The following is a 20,822-nucleotide window of genomic DNA, read 5'->3' as shown; positions in this document are numbered from 1 at the left end:
TGATGATAAAGTAAACAGGCCATTGTAAGCTGTTTGTTGGATGAAAATGAGAAGCTAGTGCGACATGGGTGGGGGAGAGATAGAGAGAGAGGGAATGCCGGGGCTACCTGAAGTGAGAGAAATCAATATTCATTCAAGATTCAAGATTCAAGATACATTTAATTGTCACATGTGCCAGATGGCACAGTGAAATGAAATTCCCATACAGCCATACAATAACAAAAATAAAGAACACACACTATAGAATTTGACATAAAACATCCCCACACAGCAGAATCAAAGTTTCCCACTGTGTGGGAAGGCACCAAAGTCAGTCTCTTCCTCCACTGTTCCCCGTGGTCAGGGCCTCCCCAAGCCCTCCGCAGTTGCAGCTACGGGCGGCCCGATGTCCAGGACCGCTCGCCGGGGTGATACAAGTCCGACGTCGGGGCTGCGGGACGTCCTCAGTGGCGTGGACACATAGTCGGCATGGGCTGGGCTGCAAGTTGCCCAAGCGAAATATAAGATGCTGTTCCTCCAATTTGCATTTAGCCTCTGACAATGAAGGAGACCAAGGACAGAAATGCCTGTGTAGGAATGGGAAGCAGAATTAACGTGTCCAGCAAGCGGGAGATCAGGTTGGTTCACGCGGGCTCTGCGAAGGTGGTCCGTGAAACGATCACTCAGTCTGCGTTTGGTCTCACTGATGTATAAGAGTTCACATCTTGAACAATGGATACAGTAGATGCGGTTGGAGGATGTGCAAGTGAACCTCTGCCTAACCTGAAACGACTGTCGGGGTCCATGGACAGAGTCGAGAGAGGAGGTATAGCGACAGGTTTTGCATCTTCTGTGGTTGCAGGGGATGGTTTGGGTGGGAAGGGATGAGTTAACCAGGGAGTTGTGGAGGGAACGGTCTCTGCAGAAGGCAGAAGGGGTTGAGATGGGAAAATGTGGCTAGTGGTGGGATCCCATTGGAGGTGGTGTGAAATTTCGGTGGAAAATCTGTGCTTTTGATCAACCCAGGAGGACACATTGGTAGTGAGGTCCTCTTTAAAATATGCACTTGGGTTCCCATGAACTATTAGAGTCAAAGAGTCATTTAGTTGTCAAGATCAGAAATAGGACCTATTGCCCAACTATTCCATGCTGACCAAAATGCCTACCATAGTTAGTCCACTCTCCAAAAAAACTGGATAAAATTATTGAGAGTTGATTTTTCTGTAGGAAAGCCACGCTGACTATCACTAATCGCTACCTTGCCACCTAGTAAAAGGATGAATGCAGGGTTTTTTAACTCTCAATCTTGCTGTTGTCCATGAAAGTTCCTTTACCTTAAGAGATACTTTTTATGTTCACTATTTTTTCCTGCCTTTACCCTAGTTTGGTAAATCCTTTAAATGTAGCAATGTGTCTGGGAATTATTGACCTACTGGGTCTACATACCAATACTATGGGAAGAGTGGACCTGTTAAAATAATAACAGCATAACAATACCTAATATTTAGGACCAGAAATGGACCAGAGATTAGGCTAGATCTAACATCACAAAGTAAAACCAGCTCTTTTCTGGTTCAACAGCAGTAAAATTTAAATACAGTATAATTTTCAAAAAAATCAATGGCTATTTTTCCAGGGAGATCCAGAATCTTACACTATAACATGTCAAACATAAATTATTTGTAATTTCAATATAATTTGGCTCTGGGCCAGATCTCCCATCTCCAAGCATTTGTAGCTCAATTCTCTGATAGAGACAGGGAAATTCACCCTGAAGCGAGGAAGATATAGCTACAAATATTCATTATTACAGTATTGTGCTCTCAAATTTTATTAAGCTGTTAACTATTAAATGCTAATGGAATATACCAAGGACTGAACAGGTACTGCTGGGCACCTAATATTGAAACAGCAAAATGCTATCAGCATTTACTAAAGTACTTCAATGATGATAATAAAATAAAAATCATGTTCATTATATGATACTTTTCATACATTTTATTTGGTGTAAAAAAGTAGGGCTAAATTTACCTTTGTGGATCTCTTTCCCTCCCTGCCCCCAACTTTGTTGTTGTTACCACATTTTCCATTTTCTTAAAATTCTCTGCTTTTGATACTGAGGCTGATCTTGCTCGCTATACTTGCTTGCAATGCGTAACAGGGTTCCAAATATCACAATTGGGCCTTATGGACAGATCAAAGGAGGCCTCCTCTACAAATCGCCACACAAAGCCTTTGGCAGATGACAAGCTCCACTCCAAGCCTTTTGTTTTAGCATTTCTTTGTCTTTTTAAATTCGGAAGCATTCAACAATGATTAAGATTTAAATGAACAAATTAAATAAACATTAAAAAATTAGCATTTTAGAACTAAAATAACATTTTAATAAATGTCAAAATATTTTTTAACAATTAAATATTTAAAAAAATAAAACCCAACATAAGTAGTCCTGTATTCCTGCCTTTTCTTCTCAGAGCCCCATAACTGTGATAGTAACTCTGTGACCACAGGTGACAAACTGCCAGTTCTTACTGTGAGGTAGCACTGTGGTCATGGGGATCAGTGCTGGGACCCCTGCAGTTTGCCATATACATTTGTAAATTGAATGTGAAGCTCAATTGAACCTCAACTCCACGTTCCTATTTAAACCTAATTTCCTTGAATCACTCGGTTTCTAACAAACTGGTGGCCTCAGCCTAAAATGCACAACGCTTATGCATCCAAAACTCTCTGGGGAAAATAATTCCAAAGATTTGGGTGAAGAAATCTCTCCTCATTTTAGTCATAAATCACTAGCAAATCATCCTGAGAATATGCCCATTAATTCTTGATTCTCCAGCTGCCACAGAGCCATTCTGATCAAGTTGTGGAAATTGAAAAGTTCTGTATTGTGCCCCTGTTAAGTACAGCTTCCCCAAGTATAAAATCCATTCTGAGGTAACACAGCACCTAACTGCAGTTTCCATAACCACCTCTGGAAACTTAACCCCCAAAGGGTTAATGGTCATTCAAATTGAGTTCATATCTTTATGCCCTGCAGAATAATAATGTCAACATCAGGCACAGGATTAGAAAGTAAATTAAAGTGATGATGGGAAAGAGTAGAAGAAAGAATAGAACAAAGGAGAACAAATATGATGATAAATCAGATATTAACCGCTTTGAAATGAAGGATAAGAGAGGATAAGAAATCCAAGAGCTAGGACCCAACTTGCATTCAGTTTTCCAATGTGCTTCTTGATATAAATAATACACCAATGTTACCTGTCCACAACTCAACCTTACAATAAAATTGAATCGCATCCATCAGATATGTCATGGATTTTAAAGGTCCAAGCTGGCTCTCTCTCATCAGCTGAAATTCTTTCAGGATTTGTAATTTATCAATATCAAAGTCAGTCCCATGAGCCCAGAGACCATTGGCTATGATGCGCTTTCCATTATTAGTGATTCTCCAACATATTGACTCATGGCAGCATCCCTTCTGTAGGTAATGTGTTATTTTCCAGAAGACCTCCCATCCAGACTCAAATCTGCTTACCTTTAAGTATCAGATTAGACAAGGCATTTTCAGACAAGCATCAATAACCATCGATTTCCAGCCAATTGTCTGAAACACTTTGGGTTTTTCCTTACACTTTTCTTAAATAGTTCCTGATTTAGGAGAACTTTGGAATAGTTAAGGCATCTGCAGGGCTCTTACCTATTTCTATCAAACCTCTGAGTTTGAAACTATTATCAATCTTTAACATCATAATTTTCTGCACTTTGTATTCTGTAATTCTGATGTAAAATAAAATATAGCCTATTGTATGTCAATTTTGTTTGTTTTTCGTATATTTTCCAGTTGCTATTTTGGCACTTTAGTATACCAGTTAGTCTTAAATGATGTTGCTCAGTAATTGGCAACAACTACATGATCCCTACATGAGTCTTTTGTGCTTTGCTAGGCTAATAATTTATTCTTGAGGTTTTTCATTTAATTATTGTTTTTAAGGCCAGGAATAATTGCTAATGGTACAATGCACTTAATGGGAAATAATTATGACTATCGGGGTATGTCAGCGTGGAATTTATAGCAGCAATTAAATCTTTGTGAAGTGAGAAGAAGTGTACTGATTTTAATGCGGGTTGGCAAAAACAAACATTTCAATCTCAGAATATGCACTATAATTTGGGGATTTCCCACGGAAAACCATTTGTCGGACATTTGTGGTCTAAAAAAGAATTTAACAACAATCTTCAGCTCTCATTTCTAATGCGATATTTTGCAGTGAAAACAAAATACAGTAGCAATCCTCTTAAAAGTCACTGTAAAAAAGCGCAAATGATGTGAGGCGTATAAGCTGCGGTACAACATAAAATGGCAGATGACTTGTAAAAGAAATAAGAAAGCAAACCATTAGAGCACAGATAATATATTATGTACACAAGCAGAGATGATGGCAACAACAAAAGAAAATACAGCCCCTTGGCAGTGCAATTATCATTCACGCTTGGAAGTGAGCCTATGTTGTAGTGAGATTTATTTAAAGATTTGTGATGTTACACAGATGAATGGGATTCTTAAAAAAATGTTGGTAAGAGATTTTAAGAAGATTGAAATGGAGCAGGGGAGAAATTAGGGACTAGATTTTCCAATACTTGATCAGAATCTGGCAAAATGGATTGCCCAAATGTAATAGCATTCCTTGCACTTGATTATGTGGTTTAGGTTGAGGTTTAGGTAAAAATGTCTCCATTAAAAACAAACATATGAAACTAGTAGAGAATCAATAAAAAGACAAAGGAACAAACACTAGGAACGAATGAGCCAAAAACAGATTTGTATGAAATAAATTCATGCAGAGAAAAGTGGAGCGAAAGAGGCAAAAATACTGATGTTAATTCTCAGCATATCTGTGCAGAGTTCTATAAACAGAATGCTTTGAGCAGTCAGATGACTACAACAGACCGATGTCAGCAAAACAAGGCTAGGTATATTTTTCCTTGCAGAATAAAACAGGCAAATGAACTGACTAATAAAAGGTTACTGATCTGAATGTTAAGCAAAAAAACAAACTGCTGGAGGAACTCAGCAGGCCAGACAGCATCTGTGGAGGGAAATGAGTGGTCACTATTTAGGGTTAAGATTGAAAAGTAGAGGGGAGAAGGCCAATATAAAGAGAATTTACGGGGAGGGGTGGACAAGAGCTGGAAAGTTATAGGCGGATTCAGGTGAGGAGGAAATCTGAATGTTAATTCAATTTGTTTCTCCATGGACATTATCTGAATAAATGTCACATTTTCAGTTTTCAATAACAGTATTTCACTTCTGTTCGCATTTCCTTTCTCAGGGGCATAGAATTTTCATATTTTATCTTTCAATTAATGTCTGCATTTATGGATAATCCCTAACTCTCTTGAGAATGAGCTGGTGGACTGTATTCTTGAATTGCTGCAATATATATGATGGGGATATTCACAAAAGCACTGTTAAATAAATAATTTCAGGACATTGTCTCCAACAGTGATGCATACATGGCTAAATGTTTCCAAGTCAAGATAAATGTGGGTTTATGGGGAACCTATAGGTTCCCTGTTGCCCTAGGTACAAGAAGTTATTGACTGTTGTTGAGAAGTTGAGTTATTGCAATGTAGCTCATACGGTGCACACTGCAGCAAAGTCCAAAATGTGGAGGAGATTGTAACTTTATGATGGCAGATAGGATGTCAATCATGTGCACTGTTTAGTCCAGAATGATGCCATTAGCTCATTCTTTCAATCATGTTCCCTGGGACTCAGATCAATTGATAGTAGTGTCAGCATGGCACTGTTGGAAATGTTCAATAAAACTTCAAAAGTGCTTCTTTCAAAAATGATCATCATCGAAAGAGGAGTTTGTTATCAACAGGGGGATTTCCTTGCATCTGTTTGACCTGAAACAGGTATGTACTGTTGCTTGACTCAACAAATAATTTTAGTATGTCCTCAGCTGTTATGGAGGGAACTTAGTGAGGCAACTGGACTGGGTTATCTAGATTATCTTTGTTATCTAAACTGTTGCCCTAGTGGACATTGGGTGGTAACTTCATTTTTTTCCCCCTAACCGATAAAACTGGGTCGTTACCAACTCAGGACAACATTGCAGAAACAGAATTTATCTGAACATCATTTACATTGTCTTTTGTCTGAGGTCTAGAGGCCAGGAGCAGAATTTCAGTTGGAAAGATTAGCTATCAGCGTGAAGCTAAGTACACATAAAATGTGATTCCAAAATTTGACGCACACACAGCACACAAATTGGATTGCAAAGAATGATACAAAGTGCTGGCGGAATTCAGTGGATCAGGCAGATTGGGTAACAATATTCCCATAGTTTTATTCCACCCCTAACAGTAGGAAATCCTCTAATATATTGAAAAGGAATCAAAACCCAATAATAAAACATCTTAAGTATTTAAATCAATTCCATTGCAAATTCAATTCAAGAAGTCAATACATAGCCTTAAATGAAAGACCAGTTATTGTTTGCAAAATAATTTGTAGTAAGATGCCCAGATATTCCTCTGTAATTAAAGGCATGCAACGATACCATACGATAGAACGTGATTTAACCCAGGAGGAAAATTGATCTGCCAACAGTCATAAAAACACAGAATACACCAAACACATGAAATGAAAGTGACGAGTGGAAAGGCTTGGGGGATGTGCAAAGATTGGGGAGGGCGGGGGGTGGGGGGAGGAGTCAGTCTCTACCCCATGGCAGAAGGAGGAGGAGTTGTAAAGTTGGATGGCCACAGGGAAGAAGGATCTTCTGTGGCGTTCTGACCTGCATTTTGGTGGAACCAGTCTGTTGTTGAAGGTACCCCTCAGGTTGACCAGTGTGTCATGGAGGGGGTGAGCTGTATTGTCCAGGATGCTCCGCGGTTTGAGGAGCATCCTCCCCTCCAAGGCCACCTCCCATGAATCCAACTCCACCCCCAGGATGGAGCCAGCCTTCCTGATGAGTTTGTTGATCCTATTGGTGTCCGCAGCCTTCGCCCTGCTGCCCAGAACACGGCAGCAAAGAAGATGGCGCTGGCTACCACCAATTGGTAGAACATCTGCAGCATCTTAATGCAGACGTTGAAGGCGCAGTGCCTTCTCAAAAAGTATAGCTGGCTCTGTCGCTTCTTATACAGGGCCTCAGCTTTCCTGGATCAGTCCAGTTTATTGTCCAGGAACTCTTCAAGGTATTTGTACTCCCTGGTAAACTACACATCCACACCATTGATAGAGACAGGGGACCGCGGTGTTCCTCTCCTCCTAAAGTCCACCATCTGGTTAGAATATTTGAAACAATTGGTCTGTATAAAACTGAATTTTCATAAGATTATAGATGGTATCATTGATGTCCAGTCAGCTGGAATCTCCCCAATGCACAATCTTCAAATCAGCCATAAAAAAGCATTGAAAACATTGAAAACACTTTTTATAAAGTATAATAGAGAACTATGGGTGTAGAAATGTTTTATGCTTTATCTTTAGTGCACTTACTTGGTATCGCTAGAAAACATAACTCTTTATGGGCCTGTCCTACTTACGTGACTTTTTCGGCGACTGCCGGTACCTGACATAGGTCGTTCGTTACAGGTCGTTGAAATTTTTCAACATGTCGAAAATCCAGCGGCGACCAAAAAGATGCTACGACTGTTTGGGCTACTGAGGAGACTACTTACGACCATACAGGCGACACCCCGGCGACATGTCGCAGGGTGAAGCCTGTATGGTTGTGAGTAGTTGCCCAAAGAGTCGTACCTTTTTCTGGTCGCCGCTGGATTTTCAACATGTTGAAAATTTTCGGCGACCTGTAACGACCTATGACGAGTGCCGGCAGTCACCTAAAAAGTCGCGCTCGAAGTGCCGAATGGCCTACTCCTGCACCTATTGTCTATTGTCTATTGAAGAAGCAGTAATGGATGGAGAAAATATTTTCAGTCTCAGGCATCTGGAAGTTCTGTAATTCTTACGTATAATTACATAACCGTTCATTTAAATCAGAATCACATCAACCTGTAAGACTTGGAGTGAAAATACCAGCCTGAGGTCCTTAAATTTAAATCCAGGCCTTAGTGATTGATTTGGACTTGTAGAAAAAAGGTAATTTGCTTAGTTATTGACTAAGCTAACAATTGGATTAAAGAGAGGAGCAAGGTAATGGAGATTAAATAAAAACAAACAAACAGGGAATTATATTTGTTGGTTCTGGAACAACAGACCTAACTAATATGGAATAGTTTAGAACTCGGGATGATGGTAATAACAAAAGAACATTGGTAAATTGACATTCTATTCAACATACTGGAAATTTAATTTCCTATAGATAACTGGTGTGATGAATCTAGATAACTGTATTAGGATGGAAAAATACCATCAATGAGACGCTGTCTTTCTCAGAATCAGTTACAACTTGATTTTTCACATTCTATTATAATAATCTGATTTACCGGAATAATACAATGGAAAATATTAGATTAATTATTTTTCAAAAAGGCAATTACAGATGAAAACCAAAACAATTCTAAAAAATTCTTCACGTTAAAAATGCTACCAGAGACATCGCTCTTTTAAAACCAAAATTATAGCAGTTGTTTCTTTAACATGGAGATAACAAAGTCAAAAATTTGTAACTGCTTACTTTCCTGAGATTAAAACCAAACATTCACCTCACCTTCCTTTAGCTAATTCAATCATTCAATGTCACTTTTTTTTTTTAATTCCAAAATATTGCAATCACATTACAATTGTTAAATATCAGCGCAGCAAAAATAATCTGCATTACAAAATGAAGCACCTATCTACACCCCGCACAATTAACATTATGTTAAATAATATATAGGCGGTTGATTTCAAAGGTCAATGTTCAAGAGTTGAAAAATTATTTACAATCAGGATTTCTCTTTAAGTGATAGAACATGCAGATACAATTCATATAATTTATATTCAAATTAATACTAGGTTTAAACAAATAATAAATGCTTGTTACTCAAGTACAGAAATGGATCACATATAACCATTTTATAACTGCAGGCCCATGGATTAAAGTATATTTTAAAGTTGTACTTTTGCTACCAGTTTGGTCTTGAAGGCTAAATAAGGGCACATATAATGCAAGTTCCACATACATCACTATGACAACATGCCTGAACATTTTGGATAAGATTATAGTCCCTTGAAAATACCAAGTTGCCTATTCATTTCCATTCAGAGCTTCAACAATGAGTCAGCAAGAATTGTGTCGACTTTTAAGCCAAATTCTTTCAACATTTTCATTAAGAACCAACTACTGTATTTCACTTGAGAGGAACAGTTACAACCGTTAGTAAGACAACATCAACCCACCTTAGAAACTTAGATTTCAGAGCAAAGAGGAAAGTGCTTGAATGAACTGTTCGACTAATTACATTTGACATCTCCTAATTTTGTGAATTATTCTTAACTTTAATGCTATAATATTGCAGTTGGTCTTGTTAAAATTCCATGCATTTCATCCAATCCCATATTTCATCAATTTAGTAGCACATTTGAGAAATAGTTTAATCACAGAAACTATCCATACCTCGCAAAGAAAACCTGCTTTCAAATCAAAGCTTTCAACAAATAATGGACCTGCAATACAAAAGAAGGATGCACTTACCCAAAACGCCAAGCCGATAGTTGAGTGTGATGACTATGACATTGCCATAACTCGCCAGTACACTACCATCAAATACATTTCCTGTGCCTTCCATGTATGATGCACCATGGATGAAGACCATAACAGGTTTGGGTCCACTATCACGAATATCTGTAAAATGAGATACATTTTAAATATTTGTAAAACTACTAATGTTGTTATTATTAAGCTGTGTATCGTTCAATAAATAAAAGCTTAAATGACAAATTAAGATTTCAGCAGATTATTGGTCTAATAAGATAACTATCAATTAGGCATTGCAATCAAGCTACTTTTTCTTTAAAAATCTTTGGCAAAAGAATGTACAATATTTGAAATGTGACTGGATTTGGCCACAGAGAGTTTGTTGAGTGAGTTTGAACAACACTCTGTTACTGTGATATTGATGTCTGTTTATTGCTATTGGATACAATGGAATTTCTTCAAAAAGTAAGTGAAGAAAATGTGAGAGTTAATTTGTCATTGAAAACCAAAAAGAGTACGTTACTTGATCCCGAATGCTAGAATTCAAAGTGGCTAATGACAGAGTGAAGTTAATGGAACCCTTCATCTTCTTTGCAGTCAAACACATAGAATTGGGGGAATATGTTGAAGAAATCAAAAGATGAATGTAATGATTAACATAATGTCACTATTTAACGGAATATCATGATGTTATTTTGACATTTAAAATAACAGTAAGAACTTTTATCCCAGTATATAGATTTTCCAGAAGTGTGTCAGGAAGAGGTTGATTCATTTGAAAAATGTAATTTGACACTACAGCACAAATTGAAGAGAAATCAAGAAGAACCAACTAATTGGGTCTGGAGTCTTCTATTTTTCCCCCTTCGTGATGTTGAAGAAGAAACTGATATATTCTACATATGTAATGCAGGATAACGTGGAGGTTCAAAGCACTTTCTGTTAGTTGAAGTTGAAAGACATAAAAGACTAGAACCAGGTGCACGAATGGGATCCAAAGGGTGGTTAGTACTTCTCTACAACACCTTTGGCATGTGGTTGTTCATAGTTTGCCTTGAATAGAGCTAGTTTCTCCAGACGTTGACAATGAGTTTGTGCCACTCTTCCTCCAGGCTGATACGCAGAATATTTGGTAACTGTGTGAAAGAGTTAAGTTTGTTGGTCGCAGAACAATCATTTCCAACCCACTCATCTATTACTGATGGCTTCATTAATGTTATTCTGCCTATAAGTATTTCTTTAACCTGAAATTAAGATCTTTAACCTGAAACATTAATGGTACTTTTTCCAAAGATGCAGCCTAATGTACATTGTGTTTCCAGTATTTTCTGTTTTATTTCATATAAATGGCATTTTGTCCACAAACCAACTCCAGTATGGATGATTACAAATGATTTATGCATAAGAGGCCTTCTACAGTGGGCCACCACCATATCCATAAGAGGCCTTCTATGTTAAACTTTATGTTAAAATATAATCCAGATTGACAATCAATTTTATTTTATTTTTCACCAGTGATATTCTATCAAAATTAAAATAAGATGTTTTATTGAACCAATATTGATTATAATTTCTAATATCCATACCTAGGAATGCATTAATGCATTCATTATAAAAAGACTATCAATCATGTAACATGTTAATTAATTAGTCAAAAGGTTTTACGATTGAAGTTAGGTATTACATCTAGTGTAGATATCCCCTCATATTGTATCTAACAAAATTACACTGGCATAAATGTCTCTCCATTTGCAATGGATCATCTATGTGGAAGTACAATCAAAGTAGACAAAAATCTATGAAATGGGCTGAATGGCTCCCTTCTGTGCTGTATCCTTTCTGTGTTGCTATAACAATTATCCAAATAAATAAAAACGGAAAATACGAGAAACACCAGCAGCATTTGTGGAAAGCAAACAGATTTAAGGTTGCAGGTTGAAGATCATTGGAATGGCAGTCAAGGAGAAACTTTGAGTTGGATAAACAAAGGGTGCATATTAGATAGAAGACAGGATCATAAATTGCACATTCGGCAGAGAAAACATTAACAGCATCAGAAAGTGAACTCGAAGATCAACGGGTTACCACCAGGTTAAGAAGAATGGAGTCAATGGCAGCATGAAATTCTGCTTTGGTGGATATGGAAGCTGAAATATTTTGAGTAAATTGAAACTTGTATTAGATTGAGCCATGTAAGCAAACTGAGAAAGTAACTTAGAATCAATCCAGCCGTAACAAAGCAACCACTACTGATTTTACAGCGTGGCAAAAGGGCAATAGAGTGTGGTTTAGTGATGATCTTGGAAAAGAGTTAAAGAGATGGAAGAAAGTACCTACATGATTCTGCGAATACGGCATTTGCAAGAGATTAACAGCTCTATGTTGTCAACATGTCTTTATTCCACCTGCGATGGCAAGAGCAGGCTTATGGCTACTAACAGAAGTATAAAAATATATTTTTTACTTTGCCTGATATTGAAGTGGAGAGAAATTTGTTCAGATTCAAATTACTTTTTTTTGTTGTATACACCAGGGTGCAATGAAATTCCTTCTTCGACTAAAGCTCTCAGAGTAAAGCAGTAAATATAATACAGTAATGATGAATACAATAAATACTATGAGTGCATTGTGAAGAGACCATTACGTTGCTGATGATACGGAACCTGAAGCTAAGGAACCTGAAGCTCTCAACCAGATCAACCAGTAGCTCCATTGATGAGGACAATGTTGTATTCGCTGCTTGCTTATTTATGTTAATGACTAACTGTTGTTAAGGGCTATATTATTGTCCTGACACCATAACAATGGGTTCTCCATCTCTATATCTTTCTTGTACTTCATCTCAACATTGTTGTAGATCTGGCTGATAACAATATTATCATTGGTGAACTTAAAGAGTTGATATTGTACATAGCTACACAATCATTGGTGTATAGAGAGTACAGCAAGGGACTAACAGGCACATTTATTAAGAGTCAGAGTTGAGTAAATGTTATGACCAATTCTAACCAACTGTGGTCTTCCGTTCAAGAAGTCTGGAAGCCCGTTGCAGATGGTGGCCGTAAGGCTAACGTCCAAATGTTTAGCGATGAGATTATTCAGTATTATAGTGTTGAAGACTGAATTGCAGTCAGTGCATAGCACTATGACATAGGTGTTCTTATTGTTAAGGTGATCCATTGCTGAATGTAGTGCAAGAAGCATGGTGTATTCTGTAGACCCATTTTTCCTCTATCTGAATTGCAAGGAGTCTAGAATGTCTGGAAAATTAGTGCAAAGGTGAACTTTTACAATCTTTAAAAGCACTGCTTCATGGTCATTGTTAGAGCTAGTGGGCAGTAATCATTAGCAAAGATCACTTTATTATTCTTGGGGACTTGAATGATGACAGTTTCTTGAAGCAGATGGGGGGAACACTGTTGAGATGAGAGGTTGAAGATGTTGGTGAAGACTGTGGCCAGCTGATGGGCCTACAGTTTCAGAACCCATTCCCAGATGCCAACCCTTCTGTCCACTTCCCAACAGTTAGCGCTCGATAGAGCTTTGTGTGCCTGTTCGAAACGTGTGTAAAAGGCATCCGGTAGAGATGTATATTTGCCAGAGAACCCCGATTTTGGCTTGTAGGCCTTTATGGTATTCATGCCCTTCTACGGTTGCCTGGCATCCACTTGATCAAATTGAGCCTTCATCTTGTTTTGGAAGTCACTCTTGGCAAGCTTAATAACCTTGTGGAGTTCACACTTGGCCTTTCTTGTACATTGCAAGATCATTCTCCTTGAAAGCCTTGGATCTGGACTTTAGCAAAATGTGAATCTCAATGTTTATCCAAGATTCTGGAAGAGATCCTAATTAAATAGGTCGGAATGCACTGTGTTTGCTTTAAACAAATATCTCATAACTTACTTCCAAGTTTTGACTAGAGGATGTGTGTAGTAAAGACAGAAGGATGATCATAAATGTAATTCAGTGATGATTATATAAGCATATAAGCAAAGAGAAAAGCCTTGGAGACAATGTGGTAACTGCACTGCAACAGTTGGGCAGGAATCGGGAAGTAGCAATAACTTGCAAAGCTGTATTGTAAAAAATTATAGGCGAATAGCATTGGCAAGGAAGTCAAAGATGACTGAAAGTTTGAGAAGTGGGACAAATAAGCAAGGACAAACCCATAGTCCTTAATCATATAATGGTTTGTGTTCAACCTGGTTCATGTTTAATACTTGCCAATATTATCCTTCTCTTTTGAAAGCCAGATTATATTTAAACAGGTGTGATAACTTCATGACAGATCAAGTGACCAGCCATTTAAGCGCAAGCACTGACATTGACTTGGTGGTGATCAACACACCAGCCGTATAAAAATTATCATAAGATGTATTTATAAAACCTATGTGATTTATACCTGTTGTATATGACAATTCAAATTTGCTCTGTAAGGCACTATTATGAGTCAGAATTACAACAAAACTTAAATTTATGTAGATTGGAGCCGTAGTAAAAAAAAAAATGATGTAACGGGTGTTATACGGCTTCATAGTGTTGATAAGAAATGTGTCCCTGTCCAAATCCATGCCCTCACTAACTAAGGTACACAAAAAAGCTGGAGAAACTCAGTGGGTGCAGCAGCATCTATGGAGCGAAGGAAATAGGCAACATTTCGGGCCGAAACCCTTCTTCAGACTGATCCCTCACTAACTACCTTTATATGTGGAGATTTTTGCTAGAGAAGCAGTTAAATTTGAGTTTATTAGGATTTTATGAGCAATAATGATTTATATATATTCCAGTCAACAAATATGTTTATATTGCTGTGTCAGAAAAAAATAAATACAACCAGTTTTGTTTTAGTATCAGGGAAAAACAAATAATTATATGGCATGCATTAATGGAAATAGAATAAAAATGTTTTAACTTTTTTCAAAAATTGCTATCACGCTTACACCAACAAAAATGTGACCAAAAAAATGCATTATTTCAATAATGTTTAGTGGCATCACTGAAAACGGTTTCATCAAATACTTTGGAAAAATCATGTTTAAGCATTCATGTGATAAAATGTCGATAATAATTAAGTCAAAAAGGCTGAATATTAAGTGCTAAAAATCTGCACTTAAAAATGTATAAAAAATATTTTGGAAGGGAATTAAAAAAAAATTAGACAATCATCGTCATGCATATTGGTTTGGCGACAAAAAAATACCTTCATCTTCTGTGCCATCATTATCACCTAAATCATCAGCCTGTTTCTTTGCAAGGGGACCTAGGATTAAAAATGAAGAAAATGGAGGGAAAAAAAGAGAATTCAAGAACATACACGACTTCAGAAAATCTAGAAAATATCATTTAAAAATATCTCTTGAAAAATTGAAATGTAAGATTTCATATCTTTAAAAAAGTAACTGTACAAAATATTTAAAAATGTACAAAAGATAAAAATCCCTAAAATACATTTCATTTTTTAAAATGTATTATGCTATTGCAAAAGCTTTAAGCAAATTTTTCTAGAAAGAATTCTGAATCGATTACAAAAAAAAAACAATATCTGTATACCCACCATTTCAAGAAAAGAGAAAAAATATTCAGCTCTATATAGTAAGAGATCAACCCTTTAGATAGGCAACAGTTTTAAAAGTGCCAAATCTCATTCACAAAGATTGAATATTAGAATAGGTTTCATTCAGATGTTGGAGTGCTTTTAAATACCTTTTCAATTCAAATTGCAAAATACAAAAAGGTGGCAAAAATTGGTAGGAAAAGAATTCAAGGGATTATGGAAAAAAGGGTTTCAAAATAATTATTTTCAATGAATTCTGCATTCAGGAAAAGGATAGTATCAAGGGGTGATTTGGCAGAGATGATTATTTATATTTGTTAATCCTAAAATATTGCTTCAATATGGAGGCATCACAATATTGTAGAGGCATCACAATATTATAGACTTGATATTAATAAAATGCTGGCGATTTTTTTAAATGGACACCTTCTATAGCAATGCATTTACATAGGACAGTGATTGGACAGTCAATTGGTTAAAATTGGCAGTGGTATTCGAGATTGGTAAACCTGGCTTCGATCAGCCAACATGTAACATTTACTCAGTAGTAAACTACTGAAATTATTAATTTCCTCCCTTTGTTTCAGTAAGTCATTTTAGATGTTATCTATATGAAAAATATAAGTTGTAGAAAGTTAAACATATGCTTGAAGTTCATTCCGTACTGTAGAAGAATAGGCATTTGTTTTTTTAGAGGTGAAAGTAAAACATTTATAGGCTTTTTTATGCAGTAAGAACAGGATAAAGTACGAGACATCACCAACAAGCATTACATTGTCATGCGAGCTCCAATAGAAAGTCACTATGCTGAGAAATACAGTACAATGACACCAAACTTACACACAATCCTTTCAACAACAGAGAACTGCTCATGCTGGGAAAATGCTAATGATTTCTCCATGCATTGCAAAAAAAACAATTAGGAACAATGAGCATAAGATAAATTTACACAATGCCAATATTAATACTCAGACCATGAATTTAATATTTTCTTTCTGAAGATGTTTTCCGGTGATTTTAAAAGTTTCCATGACCCTCATATATGAACTTTGACTCTAGCATGGTATTTATAAAAACACACATTACCATTTATTGTATTATAATTTTGAAAATATAACAATTCGAGTGAATAGATAGAGTGAAGAGATAGACACATCAAACTCAAGACATCAAATCAAATCAACCTTTAAAGAGCGAGGGGCAAAGTTTAAGAAGATGTAAGGAGCAAGTTGTTTATACAAAAGGTGGTGAGTGCCTGGAACACGCTGCCAAGGTTGAAGCAGAAATGTTAGTGGCATTTAAAATACTTTTGGATAGGCATGTGGATATGCAGGAAATTAAGGAATATGGGTTAAATGCAGGCAGATGAGTGATGGTCTTGGCATTATGTTCAGCTAGGACACTGTGGGCTGAGTGGCCTGTTCTTGTGCTGTGTTCTATATTCTATGTTCAAAGACACATCAAAAGTAGGAGATTTAGAAATACGTGTATAGTTTCTCAAAATGATAGTGCCAAATCATTCTTTTCTGCCAAATCAAAATTACAGGTATTTTGAAGAACACTAAAACTAATAAATTGAAAGATATATAGAAACTTGCCTGAAAGTGCTTTGAAATAATCACTATATTTGTACTACAAACTCCACCGCTGCAACACGGTGGCACAGCGGTAGAATTGCTGCCTTACAGCGCCGGAGACCCGGGTTCGATCCGACTATAGGTGCAGTGTGTACAGAGTTTGTACATTCTTCTCGTGACCGCATGGGTTTTCTCCGAGATCTTTGGTTTCCTCTCACACTCCAAACACATACGGGTACGTAGGTTAATTGGCTTGCTATAAATGTAATTTGTCCCTAGTGTGTGTAGGATAGTGTTAATGTGCGGGGATTGTTAGTTGGTGCGGTGCGGACTCGGTAGGCCAAAGGGCCTGTTTTCATGCTGTATCTCAAAACTAAATTAAGGCACATTTTTATGAAGCAAAATTCTGTTCTTTTATGCATTTCTGTTAATGCATATCTGGCTAAAAAAGCCCATTTTTCTTTCAAGGGCACAATCAGAGTTGTTCAACGACATTCAGAAGTATCCCTGCCCTGGAGTAAAAGCGAAAATTCCATCACCATAGTCTTAGAATGCTAAATATACAAGATGTAGCTTCCAATATGCATATGATCTATCCATTCATTAGTGTGTCATATTAAAACTACAGACACATAATTTCAGGGGCATCCTGCATTCATATCTTGAAGAATGTATTTTCAGATTTCAAAACTCAAGACAACCAATGAACTGAAAAAATTAGTATCATACATGTAAACCAAATTAAAGTGATCAAAAACAAAATATATATCTTTATTATTTATGACCAGGTCACTCCCTTCAATAACCAAAATACTTTCTCTGAATCATTTTATGAACAAATCGAGGAGAATATGATCCAAGACTGAGAAACCATCAGCAAGATCATGTAATTGTTTTTTCTGTAAGCCATTTACACCAGTATTTATGTCAGTATATTCCCACATTTGGTAAATACAGCCTCATTACTTCATCAAAAAGCACCTGTTGTTAGTCCGACAATTACAGTAGTTTTCAAGTAGCTGTTTGTGGAAATGCACATCATAATATCTATAATGAATAAGGTACAAAATAAGTTGCCACTGAAATAAGCTACATTTGTGCTTCTTTGTATTAAGAATATAGGGTTCAAACAAAAGTCCCAAATTGCTGAAAAAAATCTTGGGGTATTTCATGTATGTTTGGAACAGCAGCTGATGTTCGAACCACAAACATTCAGCTGTGTATAGTTCAGTAATTTTCGACTTCCAAACTACCAGATGTGGATGGATGCCTGACAATAGGACCTCATTTTGGATTGATGATGCCACTATTTTCAATGGAGGTTCTAGGCCTGCAAATTAAAAACCAATGTGAAAGACAAGTATTATTTTAAAATCTGTTTTATTTTGGTATTACTTTTTAAACTGTTTTTATGTTTTTGTGTGTTTTCAATCAATTGCTTTTTGTAAACATTAACATTTTATAATCATTTCAATTGTAATAGCTAAAAGTTTTGAAATGTCCCTATAGGTTAGACTTTTTAAATGTTAAAATCCTCAATATGGAAATGCAGGCAAAGCTTCATACACTGCTTTGTCTTAAAAACCCGTAGGATTTATGGTATGGGGCCTTTGTACCATACGATCAAAGGCACAGTCAGCATTTGGATATCTCCACTAACTGACCAACTTGCAGATTAACTCTACACATCTAGACTAGGTAAGAATGGGGATACCAGGATGGCAGGTAGCAACTCAGTGCAGTGAATCAAAAACAGCACAATCCAATCCTTTGATGCATTATGGATATCGTATTAATGGGAAACTTATGATTGAAACCAAGAAAGATAACTATTAAAATGATTGAATCTCGCTCGTATGGATATTTTTTTCCTGCAGATATTGTAAATGTAATTTCTTCTCTGTAAATGTCTTACTTTCCTTGGTCTATTTTTTTCCTTTTGTTCTCCCTCTTAATCTAGTGGGGGTTTTTTTTAAATCTTCTGAAGGACAATTTGATTCTAGTTTATCCTGTTTTTTTTATTGCTCTTCAATTTTTTTCCTCAATCCTTAAATTTCATGAGTTTAGGTCAAAAATATACATGACGTATTAATTACCATGCTGTTCAGACAACTGATGGAAAACAAAAACAAAAAAATCAATAAGGTGAGGAAATCAAGGCAATTTACAATGCTTGATGCAACAGAACAACACTCTGGGCCAATTTCATAAACATAATGGGTAACATTGCAGATTTTGTCACCAGGAAGAGTAATATGTTAGAATTATATGGTATATCTGATACACAAAAATATCTGATCCAAAAAGCATGAACAATTATGCAGAATCTTGACTCAAAACATTGATTATTCAATGCCTCCACAGATGCTGTCTGACCAACCATGTTTCTCCAGCATTTTTGCGTTTTATTTTTGCACTGAATGATTACACAATCAACCAATTATATGCAATGTTGACTTTATTTCCATACTGAACCAATTAAAGAAAAATTGTGAATGTCAGGATCAATTTCATAGTCCACTTAATGAATTTTTGAGTCTATACTAATTTTGAAAGCAAGTTACAATTAAGCTTCTGTAGTAGCAGGTCATGCAGGATCTGTGGAACTGGAAACCTAATTTGATTTATCTTCCATATATGCTGCCTGGCCTGCTGAACATTTTTCTTTCAGATTTCCAGCATCTGCTTTTTATTTCCAGACCAGGATTCTACAGTAAAGAATAGCTCTCAGTTGCCTTGTACATTCTGAATTGTGCGACATAATGTTTTAGCATACCAATAACATGTGCAGAATGTGAAAGGTTTACTATGGGGAAATTGAGATTGTTCCAGATTTACTAAGTGAATTATTTGTAAATAAAATCTGTGAATAAATTTTGGATTAAGCCATATTAATATTGAGATGATACAACACACAACTACCTCAGTTGGTTATTGCCCAAAATGTTAAATCTCTTTGGAGCTCTGAGTTTAAATCTCAAGAATGCAGAGCAATCATTGGGTGATAAATGCCACCAAATCAAGATTTTTCTTCTGAGGTTTCACAATGGAAAGGGACTAACAGAATATAGAATTTTCACAGTAATGCGTGATATGAGTATGTAATAAAAATGGAGTTGGGTATGTTTTATAATACAATTGCATTAGCTGGGTATGCTTTATGACACAATTGGATTTGTTGATAACATCTCTTTATATCCATCAAAGGAGACAAATGTGATTGAATAAACATTGAATAAAGGGTTAATGCTTGGCCCACTGTTGTTTGTTATCTACATTAATGATTTGGATGTAAATGTAGTTAACATTTCCAGATAACACCAAAACTGGTGGTATAGTGGACAGGGAGGAATGATATGCAACTTACACCAGGATGTAGATCAATTAGAAAGGTGGACCAAGGAATAGCGCATGGAATTTAATTCTGACAAGTGTGAGGCATTGCACGTTGGTATGTCAAACCAAGGAAGGACTTGCACAGTAAATGGAAGTAAACAGGAGAATGGAACATTGATTTCACTGTAGATAAATATGGACTAGTGTCCATGAAGCACATATTATAAAGAGGAAACCATTAACAAAATTGAATTTGAATATAATATTCATCATTCACTAAAATGACCGATATGTTAACTGTGCTTTTTAGCACTTAAAAGGTTTATTTCATTTCACTTGTCAATTTTCTTTCCCTTCAAAAAAATAAATTAAGTTGTGGACTCCTATTTCCATAATTTGTTTTTTTTAATTAAATAATGTTTTCAACAATCTAGGTCCTTTTAATGGTGGAAGGCCTAAAACTGCCCATTGATTTATAAAAGATTCCAAACAATTTAAAAACTAGTAGAATATTTCCTTATCACTGCATGCTTTTAGATATTAACCTGTCAACTCTATCAATACAGAGAAATGTTTCATTTAAAAATAAAAACCTGTAGATGCTGGAAATCTAAAATAAAAACAAGTACAGAAAATGCTGGAAATACTCAGCAGGTCAGGCTGCATCTGTAGGAAGAGAAGCCGAGTCAATGTTTCAGGTTACAGACCCTACAT

At 36.3% G+C, this 20,822-nt stretch overlaps 1 protein-coding gene across 5 annotated transcripts in view; it reads right to left on the bottom strand.

Annotated features, from left to right (window-relative positions):
* Nucleotides 1–20,822, bottom strand: part of nlgn1 (neuroligin 1) — a 397,825-nt gene that overhangs the window by 283,354 nt on the left and 93,649 nt on the right. For 4 of the 5 annotated variants that reach the window (XM_033031264.1, XM_033031262.1, XM_033031265.1 and 1 more), the window contains 2 exons: nt 14,842–14,901; nt 9,639–9,788 (listed from right to left, as the gene is read on the bottom strand). In XM_033031264.1, the coding sequence (XP_032887155.1) occupies nt 9,639–9,788; nt 14,842–14,901 (210 nt within the window). The remainder of the gene's footprint in view (nt 1–9,638; nt 9,789–14,841; nt 14,902–20,822) is intronic. The other variant, XM_033031266.1, reaches the window with a different exon arrangement.

This window comes from Amblyraja radiata, chromosome 13 (assembly GCF_010909765.2).
Source record: "Amblyraja radiata isolate CabotCenter1 chromosome 13, sAmbRad1.1.pri, whole genome shotgun sequence".
In the NCBI taxonomy this organism is placed as follows: domain Eukaryota; kingdom Metazoa; phylum Chordata; class Chondrichthyes; order Rajiformes; family Rajidae; genus Amblyraja; species Amblyraja radiata.
The sequence above is the reverse complement of the archived record's forward strand: the minus strand, read 5'-3'. Positions and strand labels throughout refer to the sequence as shown.